We start from the raw sequence: 26613 nt of genomic DNA on the forward strand, positions 1-26613 counted from the left end.
ACGACAGTCAAACAATAACACACAACACTAGACAAACACAACGAGAACTTATAGGACACTAATTACACTAAACGATAACAGGTGTAACAACAATCAGACAAAAGCAAACGAACATAGAAACATGCAACGGTGGCAGCTAGTATTCCGGAGACGACGAACGCCGAAGCTTGCCCGAGCAAGGAAGAGAGGCAGCCTCGGCCGAAACCGTGACGAGAGCCATACAGAAAGTAACTAAGATCTGAAAAGCCATTTGTGTAATCGTATCTATGTGTTTCATTGTAAATCCATTTTATAAACAAGGAAACCTACACCTGAATTATTTAATCAACTTTGCTTGATTGTTACAGTGCCTTGCAAAAGTATTCATCCCCCTTGGTGTTTTTCCAATTTTTTTGTATTACAACCTGTAATTTAAATTGATTTTTTTTGGAATTTCATGTAATGGACATACACAAAATAGTCAAAATTGGTGAAATGAAATGAAAAAAATAACTTGTTTCAAAAAATTCTAAAAAATAAATAACGGAAAAGTGGTATATGCATATGTATTCACCCACTTTGCTATGAAGCCCCTAAATAAGATCTGGTGCAACCAAATACCTTCAGAAGTCACAAAATTAGTTAAATAAAGTCCACCTGTGTGCAATCTAAGTGTCACATGATCTCAGTATATATACACCTGTTCTGAAAGGCCCCAGAGTCTGCAACACCACTAAGCAAGGGGCACCACCAAGCAAGCCACACCATGAAGACCAAGGAGCTCTCCAAACAGGTCAGGGACAAAGTTGTGGAGAAATACAGATCAGGGTTGGGTTATAAAAAAAGATCAGAAACTTTGAACATCCCATGGAGCACCATTAAAATCCATTATTAAAACATGGAAAGAATATGGCACCACAACAAACCTGCCAAAAGAGGGCCGCCCACCAAAACTCACGGACCAGGCAAGGAGGGCATTAATCAGAGAGGCAACAAAGAGACCAAAGATAACCCTAAAGGAGCTGCAAAGCTCCACAGCAGAGATTGGAGTATCTGTCCATAGCACCACTTTAAGCCGTACACTCCACAGAGCTGGGCTTTACGGAAGAGTGTGCCAGAAAACAGCCATTGCTTGAAGAAAAAAAGAAGCAAACACGTTTGGTGCTCGCCAAAAGGCATGTGGGAGACTCCCCAAACATATGGAAGAAGGTACTCTGGTCAGACGAGACTAAAATTTAGCTTTTTGGCCATCAAGGAAAACGCTATGTCTGGCGCAAACCCAACATCTCTCATCACCCCGAGAACACCATCCCCACAGTGAAGTATGGTGGTGGCAGCATCATGCTGTGGGGATGTTTTTCATTGGCAGGGACTGGGAAACTGGTCAGAATTGAAGGAATGATGGATGGTGCTAAACACAGGGAAATCCTTAAGGGAAACCTGTTTCAGTCTTCCAGAGATTTGAGACTGGGACAGAGGTTCACCTTACAGCAGGACAATGACCCTAAGCATACTGCTAAAGCAACACTCAAGTGGTTTAAGGGGAAACATTTAAATGTCTTGGAATGACCTAGTCAAAGCCCAGACCTCAATCCAATCGAGAATCTGTGGTATGACTTAAAGATTGCTGTACACCAGCAGAACCCATCAAACTTGAAGGAGCTGGAGCAGTTTTGCCTTGAAGAATGGGCAAAAATCCCAGTGGCTAGATGTGCCAAGCTTATAGAGACATACCCCAAGAGACTTGCAGCTGTAATTAAAGGTGGCTCTACAAAGTATTGACTTTGGGGGGGTGAATAGTTATGCACGCTCAAGTTTTCTGTTTTTTTGTCTTATTTCTTGTTTGTTTCACAAAAAAAAATATTTTGCATCTTCAAAGTGGTAGGCATGTTGTGTAAATCAAATGATACAACCCCCCAAAAAATCTATTTTAATTCCAGGTTGTAAGGCAACAAAATAGGAAAAATGCCAAGGGGGGTGAAGCCACTGTATATCTGTCTCAGACTGTTTCCCTAAATGGGCCTAGAGAACCTGTGACTTTGATTAGATAGATGTTATAATATGTAATATAATAATAATATAATATGCCATTTAGCAGACGCTTTTATCCAAAGCGACTTACAGTCATGTGTGCATACATTTTTACGTATGGGTGGTCCCGGGGATTGAACCCACTACCCAGGCGTTACAAGTGCCATGTTCTACCAATTGAGCTACAGAGGACCCTAATACAGTGTATTTTCCTTACGGTGAATATCTTCTCTGGTTGAACTGGAGTTAGCTAATTGCTGATTTCTAGCCATTATCATCCATGCAGCATTATTTATGTGATACAATATTCTCCCATTGCACAGTTGACAAAATCACAATGGTGTAAGTGGCAAAGTTTTAAAATGATTTGTCATCACAAAATGCGGAAAAGGCTAATGTGATTTATTGCTTCTTTTTCTTCTGATGCAATCTCCTCTCACCCCCCAAACCCTGTTGCGGGGGGTATATGGCCAATATACCACGGCTAAGGGCTGTTCTTAGGCACGACGCAAAGCGGAGTAATAAGGCACCTCGGGGATTTGTGGCCATATACCACAAATCCCCGAGGTGCCTTATTGCTATTATAAACTGTTTACCAACATAATTAGAGCAGTAAAAATAAATGTTTTGTCATACCCGTGGTATACAGTCTGATATACCACGGCTTTCAGCCAATCAACATTCAGGGCTCAAACCACCCAGTTTATAATTCAAAACAATGGACAAAGGCACGTTTGTTGCCAGATTGTGATGATACAGATACAAGATCTTGAAAACATCCTAAAACATTGGCATTTCTGTCAGAAGTACAGATACACACAGTATCAAGTTCTTATTGATGATGACTCCAAAACAAAGATTACTGATCATATTGTAACTTTATCTCATGCAACTACTTTTTTAAGCATGTTTAACTGACGTTCTACAGGATGTGGTATAAAATACTCTGAACAAACGTAGATGTTTTTCGCAGTTTTTTTTATGTGTGTGCGCAATGATAAAGAGGAAGTGAGGGTAGAAAACCATTTACCACATCGATCAATTTCTTTTTGCCCTGCCTAGTTCTTCGAGGAAACTAACACAGCAGGAGATAAAGAAACGGTATAGTACAACGATTCACAAAATATCACTTCATAATAGTGAAGTGAAAAGGCATGGTTGTTTTAAGTTTCTGTAGGATGACAGCCTGTGCTGAGTTTGGAAATGTTTGGGCAGATTTCTAATGGTAAATGTGTGATACAGGGTTGATTTTCACGGGCAAATGTTTGGCACTGTGTATGGACTGATATGGATGACCGTTACCGCGAGCTTGTTCATCTCAACGGGACATCCCGCGTCCGCACCGATGCCTGACCAGTATACCAGAGGACTGGTGAGTTGTCCTATGTTGTCTTAATTCTTTATCTTATCATAACCGCTTTACTTAGTATGAAATAAATGTGCTCCATCCAAACCATTCATATTTTTTTGTTTATATACTTTTTTTGTTTTGTTTATAGCCTATGTATGTAAATAATTGTTGTATTGTATTGACTGAAAAAAAAGGAACAGACAACTTTGGGATTTCAGACGTAGCCACAACGATATTTTGAAAATATATAGCCTATATTGTTTAGGGAAAATAAACTAAAAGCGTCTGCTATATGGCATATTATATTATTATTATTAATACCACCCATAGTGTTTGACATCTAAAATGTAACCAACCATTAAACCTTATTTGACTTTAGAAACAATGTGTGGTAAACCACTATAGGGCGCACCCTCTTTTGACAGTTGACAAACCCAGATTTCATAATGAAACGGTCCCAAGAGTTAACTCCCTCAGTGCTGTAGTGCACTTACCAAGAATCGCTACAATACACAGTAGGCCTATGCATTAACTCGCTCTGCTCCAGCGAGTTAGTGCACATAGACTAGATGAACGTGCAACATTACGCCTTGGATAAGAGCTAGCATTAACCCTGCATAACCTCATTTACCCTCTTTCTGACAGTGACCACACCAGGTTATGAAATATTTTAAGTAAAGTAATGAACAGATTCTTCATCGCTTAAGAGCCACACAAAACAATAGAAAATACCCCTTCTATCACCACTGTTGTATCTAATGCGTTGAAGCTACATCAGTGTGTGTAGGCCTATAGGGCTCGGTCTAGCTAGTTAGCTATCCTGAGAGCGATCAGCTTCAGTGATCAGGGATTCACAGTCTGGTTTCACTCAGGATTCACTGAATTACAGCAAGACCTGAAGAGAGAGACACATTATGTTGATAGGTAATTGGGTGGTGCTAGAACATCTGGGGGCTGAACACATACCAACATTTTTACCAAAATACATAAAATATCAAAGTGCAGTTTATTATTGAGATATTGTCTCAGGCCATATTGTCTGTTTTAAGTGATACCGGGAATGTCTCTGGTTAAAAAGGTGTATAACACTGGGTAGGAAAAAGTCCCTGGTGGTTTGTCCCTGGAGTGCTGTGTGCAGGGGGTGGCTTTCATCAGCTGTGATGCTCCTTAACATCACAACAACTGACATCAAAGTCTGCTCTCTTCCTCTGCTCTCTGTTAGGATTGGTTGAGCCGGTATGGGTACCTCCCTCCTCCTGACCCTCGCACGAGCAAGCTGCAGACGAAGGATGGGGTCGAGCGGGCGATCCGCGAGATGCAGAGATTCGGAGGGCTCGAGGAAACGGGCAGACTGGGTAACCCTCTGTCAACTTACAGTAAAGCTTCGTCACTTGACACTTTAAGCCAGCTGTTAAGTCTTTAAGTCACTGGGTGTCATGTGTGAGTGTTCTGCCTCTGTATTTTCAGATACAGACACTCTCAATCTCATGCAGATGCCTAGATGCTCTCTCCCTGACATTGTGGGATCAGAGGACATGTTGAAAAGGAAGAGGAGGAGGAAGAGATACGCCCTGTCAGGCCTTCGCTGGGATAGGACCGACCTCACATGGAGGTGTGCAAAATGTGTAGTTGATACAAACAGACACACACATTCTGACACTAACACATTTTAGTGTTCTTCTGTGTAGCGTAGTACTGTGCAGACCTGTTTTCAAATAGTATTTGTCATCTTTCAAATAATTTGAGCATTTGATTGAGCCTGCCTGGAGTGTCAAATGGGTGCTTTTTTGACTTTTGGCACTATTCCATTGGTTCCTTTGCACCAGGTACTGTGCCATACCTGGTAAGCAGTATCATAGTGTGTTTTATTTATTTATTTGTACTACTGATGTCCTTCCTGTATCCAGTGTCCACAGTTACCCAAACCCCTCCCTCTCGACCTCTGTCTCCCGCCCGGAAGTGGTGGAATGGATCCTGACTCTGGCCTTCAAGGCCTGGAGTGACGCGGCCCCCCTCAGCTTCCAGCAGCTCTCTGTGAGCGACAGAGAAGGGAAGGGGCCCATAGGGGACATCCGAGTGTCTTTTACCCACTCGCTCCATGACGATGGGTACCCTTTCGACGGTAAAGGGGGCACCCTCGCCCACGCCTTCTTCCCGGGGAAGGACGACGTCGCCGGGGACACGCACTTCGATGACGATGAGTACTGGAGCTATGGAGGTATTTAAAGATAGTCAGATGGATGGATGGATAGATGGATTCATGGATGGGTGTAAGGATGGATCTTCAATTACCACAATAGATACAGACAGAGAGAGATAATATTGACCGACTGATTAACACAGCACCTGCTGGTTTCTCAGGGGACAGCAGTAGCACAGACCTCTTCACAGTGGCGGTGCATGAGTTTGGCCACGCCCTGGGCCTGTCCCACTCCTCCTCGGATCCCTCCATTATGAGGCCATACTACCAGGGAGCTGTGAAAGACATCTCATCCTACAACCTCCCTCTAGACGACAGGATGGCCATTCAAGAGCTCTACGGTAGGGTGTCTTATTTTTTAAGGATTCTGTATTATTTTGAGAGGTGTGGGAAAGATAGACAGAAAATGTGTCACAAATGCAGTGGGCTGGATTCGAAACCCACGCCGGAACCTACAAACATGTGTGCTGTATGCAGCGGCACTAACTGCTAGACTCCCCAGGCCACACCAACCCATAACTCTAACCCTAAACCCAACCCAACTCTAATTCTAACCCTAACCCAAGACCTTAACACTAACCATAACCCAACATAACTTAACCATAACTAATTGGGTAATTCAATGTAGGTTTCTTGGTCAGTCATGTCTCTTAGTTTTTCCCCTTGGTGCCACATCCGTCCATGGCTTTTATGGCACCTCTATTTGCATAACCCAAACCGCCCTCTTTCCTCAGCCCTTTTCCTTTCGCTTTCTGGCTTAACAGTCGTGTGGTTAATTCCTGCCATCACTCAATTAGTTGTTGTTTACGCCAAGTAATAAAATACGATATAAAGTGTTAGGTTTTCACAATGGAATTCAGGGAAACAGATCCTAATTTTGGTGCACATAGAAAGGAGTCATGAGTGCATTCAGGTGCGTGTGCCGCAGCAAATTTTCTTCACAATAGACAAACATAGGCTCATTCTGTTCAGAAAAATCCAAGGTATGACGGCATGTTATCTTGTAGCTGTACATCAAACATAGTGATCATACATTTTGACACTGTATATGACATGAGTATTATGATATGAAAATGTGAAGTGCACATTTGGACTGTTTGTCTTGCTTGTGTGACATCAAAGTGGTATTTATTATAATACTCAACGTCTCATCTTTGAAAGTGCATAGAGTCGTCTTAATTTACAGCATTTCCCTCAGACAAAAACATTTGCAAAAGTTGCCCAATTAGCGGGAGGGATGGGGGCAACTTCATGTGGCGTGAGGTGCTCATGTTCAGAATGGCTGTCAGTCAAAACCTATACAGCACAGAGAAGCACAGAGCCAGAGCTCTGACGTCATATATATAATGTTACTGTACACCCACTGCATTCCAATTTAGCCGTTTATCTGTGCCCAAATCTGCCATTTTCAACCGATATACAGGTATGAGTGTAAAGGGTTAATTATTTGTGTCCTTTCTCATGTCCACCTCAAAACGCATTGGAGAAGGTCCAAGGTTCCTCCCTTCTGACCTTTTCCACCAATGCGTTTTGAGAAGGAGGCGAGGAGAGAGGATGCGAGGAAATAAAAGTAAGATTCACCCTTTCTCTCTCCCCAGGGAGGAAGGAGAGCAAGCCTACAGTGCACCCTGGTGGCAGTGGTTCAACGCCCAGTCACCCTCGTCTGCCCAGTACTCCACCTCCAAGGCCAACAAAACAGTGAGTGGAGCCAGAGAGAGTTAGGTCTCAGCTATTTCTATGCCTGATTCACACTATAGACCAGACTGGAACCATACTGTGCTGGCCCGAATGGTTTCTTTTCACATTGTCCTTTCCAGCATGGTTCTAGCAACTATGGTAACCAGGCCAGCCCAGTACAGCTTGGCTTGGCTCAGCTCGGTTTGACTGAGTAGTGTGAAAAGGGTACAATATTTCTTATCTGTCCAAACAGGATTAAGCTAATTGTTTCTCCGTGGTTCTCATATGCTGACATATGACGGAGATGAAGGACAGCCATCAAACATTTTTGTCCATCCTTTTTCACGTGCATCATCAATCCAAAGTGTTACCTAGCTAGATACATAGATGATAGCTTCTGAGATTTGACCTGATAAGAAAATAATTATTAGACATTTCATAACTGTAGCTAAGGTTATCATTATGACACAACACCTTCCTAATATTGAGTTGAACCCCCCATTTTGCCCTCAGAACAGCCTCAATTCGTCGGGGCATGGACTCTACAAGGTGTTGAAAGCGTTCCACAGGGATGCTGGCCCATGTTGATTCCAATGCTTCCCACAGTTGTGTTGGCTGGATGTCCTTTGGGTGGTAGACCATTCTTGATACCCACAGGGAACTGTTGAGCGTGAAAAACCCAGCAGCGTTGCAGTTCTTGACACAAACCGTTGCGCCTGGTACTACTACCATACCTCGTTCAAAGGCACTTACAGTGAGGGAAAATAGTATTTGATCCCCTGCTGATTTTGTACGTTTGCCCACTGACAAAGAAATTATCAGTCTATAATGTTAATGGTAGGTTTATTTCAACAGTGAGAGACAGAATAACAACAAAAAAATCCAGAAAACGCATGTCTAAAATGTTATAAATTGATTTGCATTTTAATTAGGGAAATAATTATTTGACCCCTCTGCAAAACATGACTTAGTACTTGGTGGCAAAACCCTTGTTGGCAATCACAGAGGTCAGACGTTTCTTGTAGTTGGCCACCAGGTTTGCACACATCTCAGGAGGGATTTTGTCCCACTCCTCTTTGCAGATCTTCTCCAAGTCATTAAGGTTTCGAGGCTGATGTTTGGCAACTCGAATCTTCAGCTCCCTCCACAGATTTTCTATGGGATTAAGGTCTGGAGACAGGCTAGACCACTCCAGGACCTTAATGTGCTTCTTCTTGAGCCACTCCTTTGTTGCCTTGGCCGTATGTTTTGGGTCATTGTCATGCTGGAATGACACTGGTGGGCCAGCTCGTGTCCCACCACCAGGGCAACCCACTGCTGTGAGGACGAGCACGAGTTCTTCGAGTCAATCAGCAGCGCCATTTTCAATGCCCTGACGGTACATGGCCCCGTCCATCGTCCATTTGATGCGGTGAAGTTGTCCTGTCCCCTTAGCAGAAAAACACCCCCAAACCATAATGTTTCCACCTCCATGTTTGACGGTGGGGATGGTGTTCTTGGGGTCATAGGCAGCATTCCTCCTCCTCCAAACACAGTGAGTTGAGCTGATGCAAAGAGCTCGATTTTGGTCTCATCTGACCACAACACTTTCACCCAGTTCTCCTCTGAATCATTCAGATGTTCATTGGCAAACTTCAGACGGGCATGTATATGTGCTTTCTTGAGTAGGGGGACCTTGCGGGCGCTGCAGGATTTCAGTCCTTCATGGCGTAGTGTGTTACCAATTGTTTTCTTGGTGACTATGGTCCCAGCTGCCTTGAGATCATTGACAATATCCTCCCGTGTAGTTCTGGGCTGATTCCTCACCATTCTCATGATCATTGCAACTCCACGAGGTGAGATCTTGCATGGAGCCCCAGGCCGAGGGAGATTGACAGTTATTTTGTGTTTCTTCCATTTGCGAATAATCACACCAACTGTTGTCACCTTTTCACCAAGCTGCTTGGCGATGGTCTTGTAGCCCATTCCAGCCTTGTGTAGGTGTACAATCTTGTCCTTGACATCCTTGGAGAGCTCTTTGGTCTTGGCCATGGTGGAGAGTTTGGAATCTGATTGTTTGATTGCTTCTGTGGACAGGTGTCTTTTATACAGGTAACAAACTGAGATTAGGAGCACTCCCTTTAAGAGTGTGCTCCTAATCTCAGCTCGTTACCTGTATAAAAGACACCTGGGAGCCAGACATTTTTCTGATTGAGAGGGGGTCAAATACTTATTTCCTTCATTAAAATGCAAATCAATTTATAACATTTTTAACATGCGTTTTTCCTAATTTTTTTGTTGTTATTCTGTCTTTCACTGTTCAAATAAACCTACCATTAAAATTATAGACTGATAATTTCTTTGTCAGTGGGCAAACGTACAAAGTCAGCAGGGGATCAAATACCTTTTTCCCTCACTTTAAATATTTTGTCTTGCCCATTCACCCTCTGAATGGAACAGATACACAATCCATGTCTCAATTGCCTCAAGGCTTAAAAATCCTTCTTTAATAACCTGTCTTCTCCCCTTCATCTACTCTGATTGGTGGATTTAACAAGTGACATTTATAAAGGATCATAGCCTTCACTTGTCATGGAAAGAACAGCTGTTCTTCATGTTTTGCATACTCAGTGTATACAGTAAATATGTCCTTAATCAATCACTAAAATCACTCACCGCATTGAGTGTCAGGTTGCCATTGGAGTCCAGTGTCTTTACTCATGCTTCCCTTTCTTTCTTCCATGACCAGTTCAGACCGTTCTTTCCAGAATCGTTGTGAGGGCGGCTTTGATGCTGTGGCAAATATCAGAGGAGAGGTCTTCTTTTTTAAGGGTAAGACAAATACAACAGTAGTGACAACAGCAGTGACAATGTGTTTACACAATTACACAAAAATACATGCTTTGTTGAATGGGCTATTTTGTCTGCAGAATTACCATCGTCACAAAATAAATCTTCAGAGGGGACGGTTTTTCTTAACAGTAAAGAGTTTTCATACAGAAGTGCTCTTCAGCTAAAAGGGATCTCCTACATGGACAGAAATACTTCCCAGAAATGACTTAATTGAACAGAAGGGGGCACACCTACCCATGCCCATGATAACTAGCCTAATAACTGAGGATTGAGTGGTTTCATGATTTAAAACATTGATTAATGTTATATCATATGTGTATGGGTCGTTCTTGCTATGGCATTTGCATGTCTCACCTTTGCGACCATGAAAAACACTTTAAAATGACAAAATAGTTACATGGGATGGAAGTAACGAATTACAAATACTCTCGTTACTGTAATTGAGCATTTTGTTTGAGTACTTGTACTTTTTGGAGCATTTTTCAAAGTCAGTAATTAAACTTTCACTTAAGTATGTTTTGATGGAAGAAGTGTACTTCGCTATCTTTTTAAAACCATCCGTTACAGAATACAATTTTGTAGGCTATCCATAATAGTACAGTAGATCATGAGGGCACGGAGAGTTTGCGAGAGCCCCTCGGAGACAGAAAAAAACAGCTCATCGTTGTTTAGTCAGTGACCAATTAAATCAAATTTCACGCATCGCACCAGTACAGGCCAATCAAATCAAGCTATGCATACAATCTGAGCAATGATGGTCGGAAGGTTTTCAAAAAGGCAAAAATAACTTAGTTTAGTTCGAGATGTATCGTGAAAAAGAGGAAACGTTTTTATCAAAGCGGTGAGTGTGAAAAACAATGGAGACGGAGGAGACTGTGACGAGTTCTCCTTCAAGCACATGGGACGCGAAGGGATGGAGGAGGTGGCAGTCTACAAAAACTCTACCTTGAACTTGAGGAAACATTATAGAGGTAAGATAACTAGCTAGCTATGAATTATTTTAAAAAATGGCTTTAGCAGCTAGTATAGCTAGCTATCTAATAGTCTAACTTATGCACGATAGCGTTAGCCTAGTTGTCTAACATGCTAACATTAGCAAGCTATCCATTTCCTAATTCAATTACAAAATACAGATACAAAATATCATAAACATCAATGTATCAAAATAAACTACAAAATGCTTGTATTTTGTAATGTATCTAATAAAAATACATGCAACAATGTTCTTAGTAACACCTACAATTATTTTTTTGTTATGACTGTGATATGTTGTTGTTTATCTACTTTAGTTTAATAAGTCACTCTGGATAAGAGTGTCTACTAAATGACCAAAAAGTAAATGTAGATGTGAAAATGAACATTCAAAAATGAACTGCAAAGCACACTGGGTATTATTATTGGCCTTGTTTCAGGGCGGAGCTCATTTAAATAATACTCAGCATGCTTTGCAATTGTTCATTTTTACATTACATTTACATTGTAGTTATTTAGCTGATGCTCTTATCCAGAATGACCAACAATTAGTGCATTGATCTTAATATAGCTAGGTGAGGCAACAACATATCACAATCGTATCAAGTACATTATCCCTCAACAATATACAGTACCAGTCAAAAGTTTGGACACAGCTACTCATTCAAGGGTTTTTCTTTATTTTTACTATTTTCTACATTGTAGATTAATAGTGAAGACATCAAATCTATAAAATAACACATATGGAATCATGTAGTAACCAACATTTTTTTAAACAAATCAAAATATATTTTATATTTGAGATTCTTCAAATAGCCACCCTTTGCCTTGATGACAGCTTTGCACACTCTTGGCATTCTCTCAACCAGCTTCACCGGGAATGCTTTTCCAGCAGTCTTGAAGGAGTTCCCACATATGCTTAGCACTTTTTGACTGCTTTTCCTTCACTCTGCCGTCTGACTCATCCCAAACCATCAGGCCAGGTCATCTGATGCAGCACTCCATCACTCTCCTTCTTGGTCAAATAGCCCTTACACAGCCTGGAGGTGTGTTGGGTCATTGTCCCGTTGAAAAACAAATGATAGTCCCACTAAGCACAAACCAGATGGGATGGCGTATCGCTTCAGAATGCTGTGGTAGCCATGCTGGTTAAGTGTTGAGATGTGTCTGTGACTTGAACTCTGTGAAGCATTTATTTGGGCTGCAATTTCTAAGGCTGGTAACTCCAATGAACTTATCGTCTGCAGCAGAGGTAACTCTGGGTCTTCCTTTCATGTGGCGGTCCTCATGAGAACCATTTTCATCATAGCGCTTGATGGTTTTTGCGACTGCACCTGAAGAAACGTTCAATGTTCTTGAAATGTTCCCTATTGACTGACCTTCATGACTTAAAGTAATGATGGACTGTCGTTTCTCTTTGCTTATTTGAGCTGTTCTTGCCATAATATTGACTTGGTCTTTTACCAAATAGGGCTATCTTCTGTATACCACCCCTAACTTGTCACAACACAACTGATTGGCTCAAACACATTAAGAAGGAAAGAAATTCCACAAATTAACTTTTAAGAAGGCACACCTGTTAATTTAAATGCATTCCAGGTGACTACCTCATGAAGCTGGTTGAGAGAATGCCAAGAGTGTGCAAAGCTGTCATGAAGGCAAAGGGTGGCTATTTGAAGAATCTGAAATATATAATATATTTGGATTTGTTAAACACTTTTTTGGTTACTACATGATTCCATATGTGTTATTTTATAGTTTTGATGTCTTCACTATTATTCTACAATGTAAAAAATAGTACAAATAAAGAAAAACCCTTGACTGTGTAGGTGTGTCCAACCTTTTGGCTGGTAGTGTACATTTATATTTAGTTAATTTAACAGACGCTCTTATCACACCAAAGTGCTATCAGACTTCTGATACTAATGCAGTGTAAAAGGGGGGCCACAAAATGTGAACCGCAAAAAAAAAAATGGTATAGAAAGGATTTTGTATTTTGAAAATACAAATTACAGTATTTTGAAAATACGAAATACGTTGGAGTGTAGTTCATCCCAGTGTAATTCAAATTGCAAAATGTTGTGGAAATTCTAATCAAAAGGAAGAGAGACTGTAGATTCTTCAAACAACTTTATTATTAGATTTGCAAATCTGGAGCAGTTAACAATCCACTCAACAGTGCAGAGTTAAGAGCCCAACGAACAAGAGTTGGGTCTCAGCTTTTATAACCTTTGTCTACGTTGCAGTTCCTGACATCCTTGGAGAGCTCTTTGGTCTTGGCCATGGTGGAGAGTTTGGAATCTGATTGATTGATTGCTTCTGTGGACAGGTGACTTTTCTACAGGTAACAGACTGAGATTAGGAGCACTCCCTTTAAGAGTGTGTTCCTAATCTCAGCTCGTTACCTGTATAAAAGACACCTGGGAGCCAGACATTTTTCTGATTGAGAGGGGATCAAATACTTATTTCCCTTATTAAAATGCAAATCTATTTATAACATTTTTGACATGCGTCTTTCTGGATTTTTTGTTGTTGTTCTGTCTCTCACTGTTCAAATAAACCTACCATTAAAATTATAGACAGATCATTTCTTTGTCAGTGGGCAAACATACAAAATCAGCAGGGGATCTAATACTTTTTTCCCTCACTGTAAGATCTTCTCTATGCATTACAGGGATATGGCTCTGAATATATACTGAAACACCTCCCCCATAAGCATTTTTGTCTCGTCTATACATGTTATATCCTTGTATCGCTACTGCTCTATCATCAAATTAATTATCTAAGTGAGTCTCAGAAATGGCTAATATATGAATGTTATCTGCTGTTGTCAAGTTATTGATTTCATTAACCTTATTTCTAAGGCTACATACATTCATATGGGCTATTTTCAGCACTTTCCTGGGTAGCTTATCAGAGATAGACATAATATGGAAAAGAGCAAACAAAGCAAGACAAAAAAATATACATTCAGCAGTCCATTAATCAATTGGTGTGTGTGTGCTGCGGTGTTGAAGCTATGAACCCATAGGCTTGGCTCTCTCATCCCTTCCAGGCATCTGGGAGGGAGGGTGGATAATGAGCCTGCCATAGCGGATGTAAGCAATGTCCCCACACGCTCTGGCAGCTTTCATGGCTTGGGATAAGTTCTTTCCTATTCTGGCGCACAGCTTAAGGATAGTCCTCGTTGAGGAAGATATACGTTCCTCTCAAATTCTTCGCTCTTTCCAGAACCGCTACCTTGTCCTTGAACCTCAGGAACTTCACCACTATCACCTGGGCCTGGGCCGGTTTCCGGTTTTCCAGTTCTGTGGGCGCGCTCCACCTCAATCTTCCTGTGGTCCATCTTCAATTTCTCAGACATCATTTCCCTCACTTTGTCCTCAGACTCCATCCAGGTCTCATATGGAGATTCTGAAATTCCGTCCACAACCATGTTTTTCCGCCTTGATTGTCCATCAAGTCTGATTTATCAGTCATTGTTATCATGGTATCACACACAGAACTGATGTCCTCTCTCAATGACTTACAGATTGTTGTCATCTTGCCGTTTTCCTGTTTCAACTCATCGAGCTGACCCTGGCAGAACTGCAAGCTGTTCCTCAGGTCTTGAACCTCTCTGGTCAGGTCGTCCATTCTTTTATTAGGTGAATCCACCAGTATTTGGACAAAACACTTGAAGCTATTTTCTTGTTGTTGTAACAACTGCTCGTAGAACTATTTTTGTTCGTTTAAAAGATCCTTCACCTGTGATAGAGAGACACCACTGTCCTGAACGGTACTCCCGCCAGCTTTGGTCTTCGTCATGGTAGCTAGCAACGAAGGTTACGCTGTTATTCCTCGCAGTTCCAGACAGGGCAGGCTCCTCAAACCCGGCCTTGGTCGGCAGGATCACTAGACTGAGAGTGGCAGTCCCAGCAACTGATGCCAACTGCGTCGCAGGATCCAAACTAAAAAGCTGAATCTAAAGAAGCTGTCACTCAAACTGAACACAGGCCTGCCTGCCTCTGCCGCCTGTGAGAGTAGTTTTAGCTGTGTTGGACTGCTCTTCACTACAAAGCAAGCCATGATAGATTTGATTCACTTTGAACATCAGCATCTGCTGAAACTGAACAGCAAGTTCCCCATAATGACAAAGTGAAAAAGGTTTTAGAAATATTTGCACATTTATTGAAAATGAAATACAGAAATATCTAATTTACATAAGTATTCATACCCCTGAGTTAGTATCACCTTTGGCAGCGATTACATCTGTGCATCTTTCTGGGTAAGTCTCTAAGAGCTTTGCGCACCTGGATTGTACAATATTTGCACATTAGTCTTCAAAACATTCTTCAAGCTCTGTCAAGTTGGTTGTTAATCATTGCTAGACAGCCATTTTCAAGTCTTGCCATAGATTTTCAACAGTGGAGGCTGCTGAGGGGAGGACGGCTCATAATAATGTCTGCAACGGAGCGAATGGAATGGCATCAAACACATGGAAACCATGTGTTTGATGTATTTGATACCATTCCACAAATACCGCTCCAGCCATTACCACAAGCCTAGTTACAGTGTTGACTTAAATCGTCTTGAAAATCCAAGGAGGTTGGTGGCACCTTAATTGGTGGCACCTTAATTGGGGAGGACGATTTTCAAGACGATTTAAGTCAACACTGTAACTAGCCCACTCAGGAACATTCAATGTCATCTTGGTAAGCAACTCCAGTGTATATTTGGCCTTGTGTTTTAAGTTATTGTCCTGCTGAAAGGTGCATTTGTCTCCCAGTGTCTGTTGGAAAGCAGACCGAACCAGGTTTACCTCTAGCATTTTGCCTGTGCTTACCTCTATTCTGTTTATTTTTATCCTAAAAAAATGCCATAGTCCTTGCTGATGACAAGCATACCCATAACATGATGCAGCCACCACTATGCTTGAAAATATGAAGAGTGGTACTCAGTGATGTGTTGTGTTGGCTTTGCCCCAAACATAACACTTTGTATTCAGGATTTTTTTTTGCAGTTTTACTTTAGTGCCTTATTTCAAACAGGATGCATGTTTTGGAATATTTTTATATATTTGTATTACTTTCTTCTTTTCACTCTGTCATTTAGGTTAATATTGTGGAGTAACTATAATGTTGTTGATCCATCCTCAGTTTTCTTCTATCACAGCCATTAAACTCTGTAACTGTTTTAAAGTCACCATTGGCCTCATGGTGAAATCCCTGAGTGGTTCAACTAAGGCAACTAAGTTACGAAGGACACCTGTATCTTTGTAGTGACTGGGTGTATTGATACACATTTTTTTATCCTAAACTTATTTAGGCTTGCCTTATCTAAGGTTTTGAATATTTATTGACACTTCCTTTTTAATTAATTTGTAAAAATGTCAACAGTGAAGAGGCGACTCTGGGATGTTGACCTAGGCAGAGTTGCAAAGAAAAAGTCCAGTGTCAGTGTTCTTTTGCCCATCTTAATTTTTTTTTTATTGGCCAGTCTGAGATATGGCTTTTTCTTTGCAACTTTGCCTAGAAGGTCAGCATCCCAGAGTCGCCTCTTCACTGTTGACGTTGAGACTGGTGTTTTGTGGGTACTATTTAATGAAGCTGCCAGTTGAGGACCTGTGAGGCGCCTATTTCTCAAACTAGACACTCTTAATGTATTTGTCCTCTTGCTCAGTTGTGCACCGGGGCCTCCCACTCCTCTTTCTATTCTGGTTAGAGCCAGTTTGCGCGGTTCTGTGAAGGGAGTAGTACACAGCGTTGCACGAGATCTTCGAAAACAAGGACATTTCTAAGTGACCACCATTACTTTTGAACGGTAGTGTACACCTTAGCCAAATACATGTAAACTCAGTTTTTCACAATTCCTAAAATTTTATCCTAGTAAAAATTCCCTGTCTTAGGTCAGTTAGGATCACCACTTTATTTTAATAATGTGAAATGTCAGAATAATAGTAGAGAGAATGATTTATTTTTGTTTCTTTTTTTTTTCATCACATTTCCAGTGGGTCAGAAGTTTACATGCACTCAATTAGTATTTGGTAGCTTTGCCTTTAAATTGTTTAACTTGGGTCAAACGTTTCGGGTAGCCTTCCCACAAGAAGTTGGGTGAATTTTGGCCCATTCCTCCTGACAGAGCTGGTGTAACTGAGTCAGGTTTGTAGGCCTCCTTGCTCGCACACGCTTTTTCAGTTCTGCCCACAAATGTTCTATAGAATTGAGGTCAGTGCTTTGTGATTGCCACTCCCATTCCTTTATTTTGTTGTCCTTAAGCCATTTTGCCACAACTTTGGAAGTATGCTTGGGGTCATTGTCCATTTGGAAGACCCATTTGCGACCAAGCTTTAACTTCCTGACTGATGTCTTGAGATGTTGCTTCAATATATCCACATAATATTCCTTCCTCAAGATGCCATCTATTTTGTGAAGTGCACCAGTCCCTCCTGCAGCAAAGCACCCCCAGAGCATGATGCTCCCACTCCCGTGCTTCATGGTTGGGATGGTGTTCTTCAGCTTGCAAGCAACCCCCTTTTTCCTCCAAACATAACAATGGTCATTATGGCCAAACAGTTATATTTTTATTTCATCAGACCAGAGGACATTTCTCCAAAAGGTACAATCTTTGTCCCCATGTGCAGTTGCAAACCGTAGTCTGGCTTTTTGTATGGCGGTTTTGGAGCAGTGGCTTCTTCCTTGCTGAGCGGCCTTTCAGGTTATGTCGCTATAGGACTCGTTTTACTTTGGATATAGATACTTTTGTACCTGTTTCCTCCAGCATCTTCACAAGGTCCTTTGCTGTTGTTCTGGGATTGATTTGCACTTTTCGCACCAAAGTACATTCATCTCTAGGAGACAGAACGTGTCTCCTTCCTGAGCGGTATGATGGCTGCATGGTCCATGGTGTTTATACTTGCGTATTATTGTTTGTACAGATGAACGTGGTACCTTCAGGCGTTTGGAAATTGCTCCCAAGGATGAACCAGACTTGTGGAGGTCTATATATTTTTTCTGAGGTCTTGGCTGATTTCTTTTGATTTTCCCATGATGTCAAGCAAAGAGGCACTGAGTTTGAAGGTAAGCCTTGAAATACATCCACAGGTGCATTTCCAATTGACTAAAATGATGTTAATTAGCCTATCAGAAGCTTCTAAAGCCATGACATAATTTTCTGGATTTTTCCAAGCTGTTTAAAGGCACAGTCAACTTAGTGTATGTAAACTTCTGACCCACTGGAATTGTGATACAGTGAATTATAAGTGAAATAATTTGTCTGTAAACAATTGTTGTAAAAATTACTTGTGTCATGCACAAAGTAGATCCTAACCGACTTGCCAAAACTATGGTTTGTTAACAAGACATTTGTGGAGTTTTAATGACTCCAACCTAAGTGTACATACACTTCCAAATTCAACTGTATATATATACACACACCAAAAAAGTGTTAAACAAATCAAAATATATTTTAGATTTTAGATTTTTCAAAGTAGCCACCCTTTGCCTTGATGACAGCTTTGCACACTCTTGGAGCTGGTTGAGAGAATGCCAAGAGTATTCTCCCATCTCCACAGAGGAACTCTGGAGCTATGTCAGAGTGACCATCGGGTTCTTGGTCACCTCCCTGACCAAGGCCCTTCTCCCCCGATTGCTCAGTTTGGCTGGGCGGCCAGCTCTAGGAAGAGTCTTGGTGGTTCCAAATTTCTTCCATTTAAAAATGATGGAGGCCACTGTGTTGTTGGGAACCTTCAATGCTGCAGAAATGTTTTGGTACCCTTCACCAAATCTGTGCCTCGACACAATCCTGTCTCGGAGCTCTACGGACAATTCCTTCAACCTCATGGCTTGGTTTTTGCTCTGACATTCACTTTCAACTGTGGAACCTTATATAGACAGTTGTGTGCCTTTCCAAATCATGTCCAATCAATTGAATACAGGTGTACTCCAATAAAGTTGTAGAAACATCTCAAGGATGATAAATGGAAACAGGATGCACCTGAGCTCAATTTCGAGTCTCATAGCATAGGGTCTGAAAACGTATCTAAATTAAATGTTTTAGTTTTAATAAATGTGCAAACATTTCTAAAAACCTGTTTTCGCTTTGTCAATATGGGGTATTGTGTGTAGATTGCTAAGGATATATATATATATATATATATATATATATATTTTTTTTTAATCCATTTTAGAATAAGGCTGTAATGTAACAAAATATAGAAAAATAAAGGGGTCTGAATAATATATCTATATAATTTTAATTTAATTTTAAATGCTTTAAAGTAAAGAAAATTGTTTAATATGTTGTTTAGATCAATCAAGACAAAGACCTAAAATAAAAATATAAAATAGTGTTCCTAAGTTTAATGTAATTGGTGTTACCGTCTTGAAAATCACCAATTACAAAGATGCACAAGGACCTTGAGCATTCCATTTCTAATGTCAAACTGTTATTGGGAGAATGGTTTCAATATAAGGACAATTATTAGCTAATCACACCATTCTTAGTATGTTATAAGTTTGAGGGTTCCATTGATAATTTTGTGTGTCTATATTACGAGCGTCATTGGTGTTACTCAATTTAAATGGGAAATTACATTGTGCACAAAATGATTGATCATATCATTTTAGTAAATGCTTTTTAAAGGGTTAATGACCTTAGATTTTAGCTTTTAAGAAAATCCTGAATTACCTAAAATGTGTCATTGGTTTGACCATCATTGGTGTTACTACTCCTACTGGTGCCACAATGTTATCATAATGGTTTAACAGTTTTGTAAGTCATTAAGCTGCCATATTAGTTGATTTAGAATGGCAAAATGTACCCAAATAAATTTAAATAAAATACAACATCTGGAAGTCCTTTTATTTTTGTATTTTTTTGCCATGCCCAAATGCCACCGCAATTCAAGAATGACCTGTTTATGAACCCATAAAGCCAACACTCAAGCCCAAATTTGACGTAAACAATTAGCAACTCAATTTCCGCACAGCCTCTTTAATTATTGTGTTGCTTGGGTCAGGTCCACATTTCTGGAGGATGCAGAGGACAGGTTATCTTGTCTCCTTCAACCCAGCCCTGATTAGAAACTTCTGGATGGGGCTCCCCCCTGAAACCAACAAGATCGATGCCGTTTACGAGAGGAAGAGCGACAGCTGCATCATCTTCTTCATCGGTGGGAAAGACAACAGCACTATTGTAGCCCTATGTCGTGTTCATTATGTCACGCAACGGAAACTTTTTGTAATGAAAAATGAAAATAATAATTTCTTATTGGAGGTACTCCCTCCCTGTTTCTGTCCATTTTCTTCTGTTTGGTGCCTAATGAACATGTCCCTAGTTAGAATTAAAAACATCAGAACTTTGCTACAGTGGCTAATATCCTTATGAATGTGGTTGTTGTTGTGTTGTAAACAAAGGTGATTTCCTCCTCCTATCTATGACTGTGCAGGGGCTCAGTACTGGGTGTTCAAAGACACTGTGGCCCTCCCCGGCTACCCCAGGCCTCTGGCAGAGTGGGGGATGAGGACCAAGGATGGCGGGATAGTGGAGAGAGTGGAGGCTGCCTTCGTGTGGGCCCACAACGGGAAGACCTACCTGTTCAGCGTGGGTGAGTTCTGGAGGTTCGACGAGGGCCGCAAGGAGGAGGGGAGGAAGCCGGAGGGGGGCTACCCCAAAGACGCAGCCCTCTGGAGAGGGGTGCCAACGGACCCCGATGACATCATCAGCTGGGGAGAAGGTGAGGCCTTGAGAAAGACTTGAGGCTTGATGAGATTAAGGTGGGCTGCAGTGTTAATGTAGAGAAAGTGATAGTTCAGTGTTGTTCTAAATGACTAGGGCCAGGTGTTTTTCTGGGCCGTGTGACCTGTCAGGGAAAAACTCTGCTTGGACACCTTGAGCTATTATTCAGTTGGTTGAAACTAAATAAAATAAAATAAAATCATATTTGTCACATATACTGAACGTGTTTAGCAGATGTTATTGCGTGTGTAGCTGAAATGCTTAATGCAGTAATATCTAACAAGTAATATCTAACAATTTCACAACATATACCCAATACACACAAATCTAAGCAAGGAATGGAATTTAAGAATATATACATATATGAACAAGCAATGACAGAGCGGCATGGACTAAGATACAGTAGAATATTATAGAATACAGTATATACAAATGAGATGAGTAGTGCAAGATATGTAAACATTATTAAAGTGACTAGTGTTCCATTTCTTAAAGTGGCCAGGGATTTCAATAAGCAGCAGCAGCCTCTAATGTGCTAGTGATGGCTATTTAACAGTCTGATGGCCTTGAGATAGAAGCTGTTTTTCATTCTCTCGGTCCCAGCTTTGATGCACCTATACTGACCTCGCCTTCTGGATGATAACGGGTTGAACAGGCAGTGGCTCGGGTGGTTGATGTCCTTGATGATCTTTTTGGCCTTCCCTGTGACATCGGGTGCTGTAGGTGTCCTGGAGGGCGGGTAGTTTGCCCCGGTAATGCGTTTGGCAGACCGCACCACCCTCTGGAGAGCCCTGCAGTTGCTGGTGGTGCAGTTGCCATACCAGGCGGTGATACAGCCCGACAAGATGCTCTCAATTGTGCATCTGTAAAAGTTTGTGAGGTTTTAGGTGCCAAGCCAAATTTCTTCAGCCTCCTGAGGTTGAAGAGGCTCTGTTGCGCCTTCTTCACCATACTGTCTGCGTGGGTGGACCATTTCAGTTTGTCAGTGATGTGTACGCCAAGGAACTTGAAGATTTCCACCTTCTCCACTGCGGTCCCGTCGATGTGGATAGGGGGGTGCACCCTCTCTCATCTCCTTTGTTTTGTTGACGTTGAGTGAGAGGTTATTCTCCTGGCACCACACTCCCAGAGCCCTCACCTCCTTCCTGTAGGCTGTCTCGTTATTGTTGCGAATCAAGCCTACTACTGTTGTGTCGTGCTCGGCCACACAGTCATGGGTGAACAGGGAGTACAGGAGGGGGCTGAGCACGCATCCTTGTGGGGCCCCAGTGTTGAGGATCAGTGAAGTGGAGATGTTGTTTCCTACCTTCACCACCTGGGGGCGGCCCGTCAGGAAGTCCAGGACCCAGTTGCACAGGTCGGGGTTCAGACCCAGGGCCTCGAGCTTAATGATGAGATTGGGGGGTACTATGGTGTTGAATGCTGAGCTATAGTCAATTAACAGCATTCTTACATAGGTATTACTCTTGTCCAGATGGGATAGGGCAGTGTGCAGTGTGATGGCGATTGCATCATCTGTGGATCTATTGGGGCGGTAAGCAAATTGAAGTGGGTCTAGGGTGACAGTTAAAGTAGAGGTGATATGATCCTTGACTAGTCTCTCAAAGCACTTCATGATGACAGAGGTGAGTGCTACGGGGCGATAGTCATTTAGTTCAGTTACCTTTGCTTTCTTGGGTACACGAACAATGGTGGCCATCTTGAAGCATGTGGGGACAGCAGGCTGGGAAAGGGAGAGATTGAATATGTCCGTAAACACACCAGCCAGCTGGTCTGCGCATGCTCTGCGCATGCCGTCTGGGCCGGCAGCCTTGCGGGGGTTAACATGCTTAAATGTCTTACTCACATCAGCCACGGAGAAGGAGAGGCCACAGTCCTTGGTAGTGGGCCTCGTCGGTGGCACTGTGTTATCCTCAATGCGGGCGAAGAAGGTGTTTAGCTTGTCTGGAAGCGAGACGTCGGTGTCGGCGACGTGGCTGGTTTTCCTTTTGTTGTCCGTGATTGTCTGCATACCCTGCCACATACTAGAGTGCAAAATACTGTCTCGATCTCAACTCTGCTTAATGTCCAACCAAATATCTTATCTAAGTCTGCATCTCGGCTTGCAATGTCATACGCAATCATTAAACAGCCCACCAGCTTTTCAAAGCATTTTAATCCAATTGTTTGATTATGTTACCTTCTAGGAGATGCTTACTTCTTCAAGGACAACCTCTATTGGGTGCTGAAGAGAGGAGGACTGGACCAAGATAATGTCACTCCAAAATCCATTGCGGTGGATTGGCTCAGGTGTCCACAAGTGTCCATGCCCACACCCCACCTTCCAGCCAATCCTCATCCAAAGGGAAAAGACTGCAGCTGTGACTTGAGCAGAGCATCTGCAAGGCCCATTTGTAGTTGGCTGATCCTGCTATCTGTCATGGTAGTATTCACCAGATTTGTTTTAAATTAACGAGTTAATAATAATAGTATAACACAGTCATGTCTACTAAGTTGAATGATCATTTGAAATATATGTTTTCAGTAAGGGTGATTCTCTCTCTCTCTGCTGTAGTCCTGCACTTATACCACTGATGGGTAACATTGTCCTTCAAGGTAAAACAAGGTTGCAGATGTTGATGCTAATGATGTTTGAAAATATACTGTACTGGGGTGGGTTTCCCAAAAACATAAAGATAATCTTCCACACTAAGATCATCTTAAGATATATTTTAAAGTCTCCAAAAAACATCTACACCTTATGTTAACCCTTATGTAATTGTAAAAAAAAAAACACCCATAGTTTCAACCCCTCCTACTGTGAAAGACAAGCATTTAATGATATATTGTGTAAAGAGCAATGTATTTAAACTCTAGACAGAAACACTGCACTCTCACAACTCCCTCTTAATGATCCCTATAGTAATGACCTTATGTTTGGGGACTGACATAGCCATGTAGGACTTGGGTCTAAAACCCTTTTCACACTATTATGCCAACCTGAAACAAACTGTGCTAGATACATGGACTCTGATTGCAACTCAATATTAGGAAGGTGTTCTTAATGTTTTGTACATTGAGTGTATATATAAATGATGTATACGTCTATGGTTGTCACAAACGAGACTCCCGCTGTTCCTCCTGCTCACCACCAGAGGGAACCCTCTCCTGAGTATTAAACCCCTGAACTACATTTCCCACATACCTGGCTCTGATTACCGTTGCACCTGACTCCCATCAGTAGACTATTTAGGTGCTCTCAAACTCTCTCTCTTTGCGAAGTCTTGTTTACCCTGGTGATTTTCTGAGCGTGTTCGCCTGTGTCTGTCTGCCCGTGGATTTACTCTGGACTGTTTTCCCTCCTTGATTCTTTGCTGCCTGCCCTGGACTATATTCTTTACTGGACTGATTTTTGTAAGCTTGCTGCCTGCCCTGACCTTATGCCTGTACCTGGATTACAAGTTGCCTTATCCCTACTGTTGTGTCTGCTGGCGATTGACCCTGTTTGTACGACCCAGATTGTAATAAAACTGCAAATGGATCCTCACTCTCCTGGAGCGTCATTACAGAAGACTTCGCCAACACACGATCCAGCAGCTCTGGTTCAGATGTCCACGGAGATCTCCACTCAAGCTCACCAACTCGCCATTCATCAACAGCAGCTAACCCATTTAACTACAGTAACAGAGGAACTCGTCAGGACGCTACAGAGGTTGCCGGTGTCGCTAACGAACCCAGCCCCTCCTCCACCGAACGCGAGTGTGGGCGCTTCTCCCCCACCATCACTCACAGTTAACCCACGTCTGGCTCTCCCTGATAAGTTCGACGGCAACCCAACTAAAAGTAAGGGATTTCTACTGCAATGTTCATTATTCATTGATCAACAACCAGCTATGTATGTCACCGATGCCAGCAAGATTTCCTTGGTATGCTCACTCCTCGCTGACAAGGCGTTAGAGTGGGTGACGGCGGTTTGGAGAGAGGATGGCACTGCTTTTCCATCGTTTGGTACCTTTCTTCAACGCTTCGGGAAATATTTGAACACCCGGAGGGGAGGTATGAGAGCTGATGACCGACTACTTGCGTTGAGCCAGGGCAGGAATACCGCAGCAGAATATGCTTTGACATTTCGCACTCTAGCAGCTCAAAACCGACTGGGTGGAGAGCACACTTAAACTGCTCTTTCGCAAGGGACTCAGCTTGGAGTTGCAATCCGAACTGGCCTGCCGAGATGAAGGGAAATCGCTGAATTTAAAGTCTGTTTTAAAGTCACCATTGGCCTCATGGTGAAATCCCTGAGTGGTTCAACTAAGGCAACTAAGTTACGAAGGACACCTGTATCTTTGTAGTGACTGGGTGTATTGATACACATTTTTTTATCCTAAACTTATTTAGGCTTGCCTTATCTAAGGTTTTGAATATTTATTGACACTTCCTTTTTAATTAATTTGTAAAAATGTCAACAGTGAAGAGGCGACTCTGGGATGTTGACCTAGGCAGAGTTGCAAAGAAAAAGTCCAGTGTCAGTGTTCTTTTGCCCATCTTAATTTTTTTTTATTGGCCAGTCTGAGATATGGCTTTTTCTTTGCAACTTTGCCTAGAAGGTCAGCATCCCAGAGTCGCCTCTTCACTGTTGACGTTGAGACTGGTGTTTTGTGGGTACTATTTAATGAAGCTGCCAGTTGAGGACCTGTGAGGCGCCTATTTCTCAAACTAGACACTCTTAATGTATTTGTCCTCTTGCTCAGTTGTGCACCGGGGCCTCCCACTCCTCTTTCTATTCTGGTTAGAGCCAGTTTGCGCGGTTCTGTGAAGGGAGTAGTACACAGCGTTGCACGAGATCTTCGAAAACAAGGACATTTCTAAGTGACCACCATTACTTTTGAACGGTAGTGTACACCTTAGCCAAATACATGTAAACTCAGTTTTTCACAATTCCTAAAATTTTATCCTAGTAAAAATTCCCTGTCTTAGGTCAGTTAGGATCACCACTTTATTTTAATAATGTGAAATGTCAGAATAATAGTAGAGAGAATGATTTATTTTTGTTTCTTTTTTTTCATCACATTTCCAGTGGGTCAGAAGTTTACATGCACTCAATTAGTATTTGGTAGCTTTGCCTTTAAATTGTTTAACTTGGGTCAAACGTTTGGTAGCCTTCCCACAAGAAGTTGGGTGAATTTTGGCCCATTCCTCCTGACAGAGCTGGTGTAACTGAGTCAGGTTTGTAGGCCTCCTTGCTCGCACACGCTTTTTCAGTTCTGCCCACAAATGTTCTATAGAATTGAGGTCAGTGCTTTGTGATTGCCACTCCCATTCCTTTATTTTGTTGTCCTTAAGCCATTTTGCCACAACTTTGGAAGTATGCTTGGGGTCATTGTCCATTTGGAAGACCCATTTGCGACCAAGCTTTAACTTCCTGACTGATGTCTTGAGATGTTGCTTCAATATATCCACATAATATTCCTTCCTCAAGATGCCATCTATTTTGTGAAGTGCACCAGTCCCTCCTGCAGCAAAGCACCCCCAGAGCATGATGCTCCCACTCCCGTGCTTCATGGTTGGGATGGTGTTCTTCAGCTTGCAAGCAACCCCCTTTTTCCTCCAAACATAACAATGGTCATTATGGCCAAACAGTTATATTTTTATTTCATCAGACCAGAGGACATTTCTCCAAAAGGTACAATCTTTGTCCCCATGTGCAGTTGCAAACCGTAGTCTGGCTTTTTGTATGGCGGTTTTGGAGCAGTGGCTTCTTCCTTGCTGAGCGGCCTTTCAGGTTATGTCGCTATAGGACTCGTTTTACTTTGGATATAGATACTTTTGTACCTGTTTCCTCCAGCATCTTCACAAGGTCCTTTGCTGTTGTTCTGGG

At 42.0% G+C, this 26613-nt stretch overlaps 1 protein-coding gene across 3 annotated transcripts; it reads left to right on the forward strand.

Moving 5' to 3' along the window:
* Nucleotides 1-3029: 3029 nt before the first annotated feature.
* Nucleotides 3030-23451, forward strand: mmp25b (matrix metallopeptidase 25b). Of its 3 annotated transcripts, none has more exons than XM_041884781.2 (11): nucleotides 3030-3111; nucleotides 3253-3382; nucleotides 4584-4716; nucleotides 4829-4973; nucleotides 5269-5579; nucleotides 5723-5902; nucleotides 7160-7259; nucleotides 9967-10049; nucleotides 20041-20193; nucleotides 20470-20757; nucleotides 22946-23451. In XM_041884781.2, the coding sequence occupies exons 2-11, from the start codon at nucleotides 3272-3274 to the stop codon at nucleotides 23209-23211; spliced, it is 1770 nt and encodes a 589-aa protein (XP_041740715.1). In that variant the 5' UTR covers nucleotides 3030-3111; nucleotides 3253-3271; the 3' UTR covers nucleotides 23212-23451. The 3 variants fall into 3 exon arrangements, with proteins under 3 accessions (XP_041740715.1, XP_041740731.1, XP_041740722.1); XM_041884797.2 differs by having other exon boundaries at nucleotides 20470-20797; nucleotides 22946-23016; XM_041884788.2 differs by lacking the exon at nucleotides 20041-20193.
* The last annotated feature ends 3162 nt before the right edge of the window (nucleotides 23452-26613 follow it).

This window comes from Coregonus clupeaformis, chromosome 1 (assembly GCF_020615455.1).
Source record: "Coregonus clupeaformis isolate EN_2021a chromosome 1, ASM2061545v1, whole genome shotgun sequence".
Classification (NCBI taxonomy): Eukaryota; Metazoa; Chordata; class Actinopteri; order Salmoniformes; family Salmonidae; genus Coregonus; species Coregonus clupeaformis.

Bases quoted from the DNA above. Each gene is read 5' to 3' on its own strand.
- mmp25b (XM_041884781.2), top strand. From the start codon at position 3,272: ATGTTTGGCACTGTGTATGGACTGATATGGATGACCGTTACCGCGAGC. The intron at 7,260-9,966 runs GTGAGTGGAGCC...TTCCATGACCAG, and splicing joins CCTCCAAGGCCAACAAAACA to TTCAGACCGTTCTTTCCAGA. The intron at 20,194-20,469 runs GTGGGAAAGACA...ATGACTGTGCAG, and splicing joins CTGCATCATCTTCTTCATCG to GGGCTCAGTACTGGGTGTTC.